The sequence below is a fragment of the Prosopis cineraria genome, unplaced genomic scaffold, assembly GCF_029017545.1.
Source record: "Prosopis cineraria cultivar Desert tree isolate PC_DT_omini unplaced genomic scaffold, ASM2901754v1 PC899, whole genome shotgun sequence".
Taxonomy (NCBI): domain Eukaryota; kingdom Viridiplantae; phylum Streptophyta; class Magnoliopsida; order Fabales; family Fabaceae; genus Prosopis; species Prosopis cineraria.
Window position 1 is genome coordinate 28,136 of NW_026556224.1, and position 5,329 is coordinate 33,464.

The 5,329-nt window shown below is 42.5% G+C and overlaps 1 protein-coding gene across 1 annotated transcript; it reads right to left on the reverse strand.

The window, feature by feature from the left end:
- Positions 1 to 907: 907 nt before the first annotated feature.
- LOC129298735 (probable CCR4-associated factor 1 homolog 6) lies at positions 908 to 4,575 on the reverse strand. Its single transcript, XM_054937159.1, has 3 exons — positions 3,753 to 4,575; positions 1,548 to 1,637; positions 908 to 1,206 (listed from the first exon to the last, which is right to left on the reverse strand). Exons 1-3 carry the CDS (start codon positions 4,573 to 4,575, stop codon positions 908 to 910), a joined length of 1,212 nt encoding a protein of 403 aa, XP_054793134.1.
- Between the last annotated feature and the right edge of the window lie 754 nt (positions 4,576 to 5,329).

Sequence of the window (5,329 nt, forward strand, 5' to 3'; positions counted from 1 at the left end):
GGGACAGGTTCATCGCGGGTTGGAAAGAAAATATTAATGCGGATTCAGCCTTGCGGAAAGAGTTACAAGGGGTGAAAAAGGCCTTAAAGCTGACTTGTACGTAGACTGGTATGGGCAACATTATTGAAATAGATTGCGCTGAAGCTTACAAGGTCTGCTTTAGCAGAAATCTTCTTAAGTGTCCTTAGATGTATCATTCCTTGGTTCTTGACATGTGGAACATGCTGGACTCTTTGAATAGTATCTCTTTTTCTCTCATTCATCGTGATGAGAATTGTGCTGCTAATTATCTAGCAGGAATAGCTTCAAGGGAAATGGAATCCTCTAGCTTGTATCTTGTTCAAAGACTCTAGTGATGTTGCTGGTCAAAGACCTCCTAAGGGTGTTGAATGAACGGGCGTAGGCTAATGTGGATCTTTAATTGCCGTCTTTCTGTTGTTTTCATAGTGTTGTTTCCTTTTCATGTATTTATTTGCGTTTGTATTCCTGACTTTGGCTTTGGTTTCTTTTTTTATTTTTAGCCTTATGTCACGGGCTGAGAGTTTGGCGCAGCACACGGTGCCCGTGCAGCGTCCCTAGGACCCCATAATCCTCGAGACAAGCCTTACCACATACGGATCACACTGGTTTTGCCCTGCCATGGGCTCATCAAGGAGGCGGTACTAGCCCCCGACCAGTTGTGCACTCAGCCCAAAGACTGAGGCAGAACGCACCCAATGCCAATGTCGCCCCCTTTACCCATATTGTGTGAGGCTAACCAGCAGATTGTTCATTATCTTGGTCTTTACACGGTCACAGAGATATCATCCGTGACATTCTCCCACACCCAATCTAGCACACCCTCGTGCTAGGGGAGAAAGACTCCGCCTAAGGATCGCACATACAGTACTGCCACACATACATCAGCTTACCACTGAATGGCCACCTGAGTCCTGCATTCTTCGGACCCACTCGCACCCACGAGCCAACAGGAGTAGAGTCGACCATGGCCAACCTTCCCACCCGAGTCCCCACTTTTGGACCCACCTGCACCTCGCAGGCCTACTGGAGCGGTGCCGAGGTCAACTAGTCCCAATGTGGGACTCCATAGGCACACGACAGTAAAGTACGTCCCGCTCTGATACCACTCTGTCACGGGCTGAGAGTCTGGCGCAATACACGGTGCCCGTGCGGTATCTCGAGGACCCCATAATCCCCGAGACAAGCCTTACCACATACAGATCACACTGATTTCGCCCTGCCATGGGCTCATCAGGGAGGCGGCACTAGCCCCCGACCAGTTGTGCACTTAGCCCGAAGACTAAGGCAGAACGCACCTAATGACAATGTCACCTCCTTTACTCATATTGTGTGAAGCTAACCAATGGATCATTTATTATCTTGATCTTTACACGAAGATATCATTCATGACATTCTCCCACACCCAATCTAGCACGCCCTTGTGCTAGAGGAGAAAGACTCTGCCAAAGATCGCACATACAGTACTGCCACAAACACATCAGCTTACTGCTGAATGGCCACCCGAGTCCTGCACTCTTCGGACCCACCCGCACCCATGAGCCAACAGGAGTGGAGTCGACCACGGCCAACCTTCCCACCCGAGTCCCTATTTTTGGACCCACCTACACCTCGCAGGCCTTTAAAGCAGTGCCGAGATCAACTAGTCCCAATGTGGGACTCCACAAGCACACGATAGTAAAGTACGTCCTGCTCTGATACCACTCTGTCACGGGCTGAGAGTCTGGTGCAGCACACGGCGCCTGTGCGGCGTCCCGTGGACCCCATAATCCTCAGGATAAGCCTTACCACATACGAATCACACTGGTTTCGCCTTGCCATGGGCTCATCAGGGAGGTGGCACTAGCCCCCGACCAGTTGTGCACTCAGCCCAAAGACTGAGGCAGAACGCACTCAATGCCAATGTCACCCCCTTTACCCATATTGTGTGAGGCTAACCAGCGGATCGTTTATTATCTTGGTCTATACACGATCACGAAGATATCATTCGTGACAGCCATATGCTGCGCCAGACTCTCAGCCTGTGACAGAGTGGTATCAGAGCAGGACGTACTTTACTGTCGTGTGCCTGTAGAGTCCCACGTTGGGACTAGTTGATCTCGGCACCACTCCAAAGGCCTGCGAGGTGTAGGTGGGTCTAAAAATAGGGACTCGGGCGGGAAAGTTGGCCGTGATCGACTCCACTCCTGTTGGCTCGCTGGTGCGGGTGGGTCCGAAGAGTGCAGGACTCGGGTGGCCATTCAGCAGTAAGCTGATGTGTTTGTGGCAGTACTGTACGTGCAATCTTTGGGCAGAGTCTTTCTCCCCTAGTATGAGGGCGTGCTAGATTGGGTGTGGAAGAATGTCACGAATGATATCTTCGTGACCGTGTAAAGACCAAAATAATGAATGATCCACTAGTTAGCCTCGCACAATATGGGTAAAGGGGGCGACATTGGCATTGGATGCGTTCTGCCTTAGTCTTCGGGCTAAGTGCACAATTGGTCGGGGGCTAGTGCCGCCTCCCTGATGAGCCCATGGCAGGGTAAAACCAGTGTGATCCGTATGTGGTAAGGCTTGTCTCGGGGATTATGGGGTCCTCGGGACGCCACACGGGCGCCGTGTGCTGCGCCAAACTTTCAGCCCGTGACACTTAGCTCTGTTAGATGAAATTCCTTTGGCCCAAAAAAATAATCTTAACTACTTTTCTTATGATAAGTATCTTAACCATTTTATATTAACAAACATGTAGTCATAACTTACAATTTAAAATTTTCTTGAATTATAGATTGAAGATTTTTAAAGAAATATGAAACATTTTCAAAAATATGTGTGAGATTTTTATTCCAATATTTTTCTTAAATAAAAAAATTTTTAAGAATAGAAACTTAAATTTTTAGAAAAACTCTGTTGAAATATTCGAATAATTGAGCAAATATTCAATTTTAAATTAGAAGGGATATGTTTTTGATATCTATCATCTACTATTGTTTATCTATCGATTACATATCGAGATAAAAAAAATATATCCATTTTGTTGGTTATATTTTGTTTCCCCTGCTTATATTACTGTAGTTTGATCACATGATACCTATCGAATTTTCTTTGGCTAAAAAAAAAAAAAAATCTTACAATAGAAAGTGGGGAAAAAATGAAGGTTAGCTGCTCACAGCGAATGAACTCGATCGACACCAAAAGTTTAAGCAAACAACAATATGCTCATTAGCATTTTGTCCATTTAATCTTAATTCAAAACATAAGTAATTTAATATTTTAAAAATAAAAAAAATTATTTTATTCTACTGTCTGTAAATTTATTACATTTCTCTTATTCATCATAAATTGAAACAAAAGATAAAAAGAAAAAATAATATATATTTTTATAAGAATAATAATTTTATTAATATACGGTTTATTATTAAAAGCTGTTTATATGTTATTCTCCTTTATATTTTGGACCGGAAGAGCACGCCATATGTAAAATATTGAGTGAAAAGATAGGGTGGACAAAACAAAGATTAGTCTTTGTCTTCTCTTCATTAATTCTTCAACTTGGGATTTAGCCAGTTATAATTTCTCCAACCCAAGAACAGAAGAAGAAATTTTTCTGCATAACTATCCCAAGTCACTGCAGTTCATTTCACAATTACGAATATGAAACTGACCCACCCAGACAAAACTCCGCAATTACGAATCTGAGGCTAATTCAAAACTATACTTGTCTCCTTCAGTTACATTGGGCTAAAGTTGAATGCCGGCCAAGCCAGGCAAAAAACCACGACATGTCTCTGGTATAGCTCCATTGAAGTACTGAGGATCATGTTTCAGTTTATTGAACACAATACTCGTAAGCAAACTATCTGACCCAGCTTGGTCCCCTGCCGCCGCCGGTCCAACTCTCTCCTCCACCTCCAGAAACCTGGCAACATCTTCCAGTTCACCACCACCATGTTGATGCAGATTTACGTTGGTGGATGATCTTATCAGGTGCTTGACATCATAAAAAACTGGGAAACAAAAATTGAGAATCTCCATGAACTCTTGTTCTGTTTCTGGAAGATTCTTCTTCCCAGCTGCAGTCAGCAGCTTCACCAAGTACCCGAAATGGGACGAACCTTGAAACGTAATCCATGAAACCTCGTCCCTCATTACAAGCCCAGACGACATCAGAAGCTCTGCAAAATCGCTGTATGTCACGCCATCTTTCTGGTTCTTCTCCAAATCCATGCCACTGTCTCTCAGGGCATCGATCATGTCTCTGGATTTTGGATCCCTTTTTGGAATGAACTCACAGAATTTGAATTGCCAGCAGACGCGTTGACCATTGATCATGGGACATTGACCGTTTTCGTTGGACAACGTGAGACCCACTTGAATCAGTTTGGCCAGTCCCAGGTTTCCAGTCAATGCTCCATAGTTTCTTACTGTGAAGAGCGAACCTGAGAATTTTGTGTCCAAGGATACATATGGATATATCTTTATCGCATCAATAATGAAGTCGAACTCTTGTTTTATGTTCTCTTTCCAAACATCTACTATTTGAACACTGTCATCACTTCTTTCAAGACTCGTCGACATATTTTCTTTAAATGAATTGAGAAAATCCCTTCACAGACGCAAAAATGAAATATCTTGTGGTGAGTTACGTTACACCAAGAAATGATACAAACTAAAAAGAAAATAAAGCCTTACATCAAGAAATGCAAAGATTATATATGAGATAAGTTCCTATTAAGAAATGCAAACACGCTCTGAACAAACCGATGTATGAGACAGAGAGAGAGAGAGAGAGAGAGAAAGGGAGAGATTTGATGCCCAGAAATGAAAGGAAGTACCAAGAAGAATATAGAACTTTACCTGAAGAATATGCCGAGAATGAGTTTAATTATTGTTGTTGTGCGGTAGAAGCGTACAATGGACAGAATAGACTGATACTGATGATGAATGAAGGAGATGATATGGACTATGGAGTGTGAAGCTTTCTGGAAAATATGAATGATATCGATGGATTGTTGAAGGTAGAAATAATGGCAGAGAATGTTATAAAAGTGATCGTTCTTTAAACAAACCAAGTAAGCGATAGTGTGTGTGTGTGCGTGTGTGTGTGTGTAGGCACCGAGTTTTTGCAGGTAAATTAGTTAGGGTGTATTAGAGGTCGAAGATTACATACGAAGATTATTTAAATATTTAACCGTGTAATTATTAATTCAAATAAAGACCCTTATTAGAAAATATTTTAAGTTTAATTAAATTAAAAATATATATATCCTAATCTCTATCTTTATTCAAAATGTTCTCCGAAAGAAAAATTAAATATGTAGTCTTCGTCAAA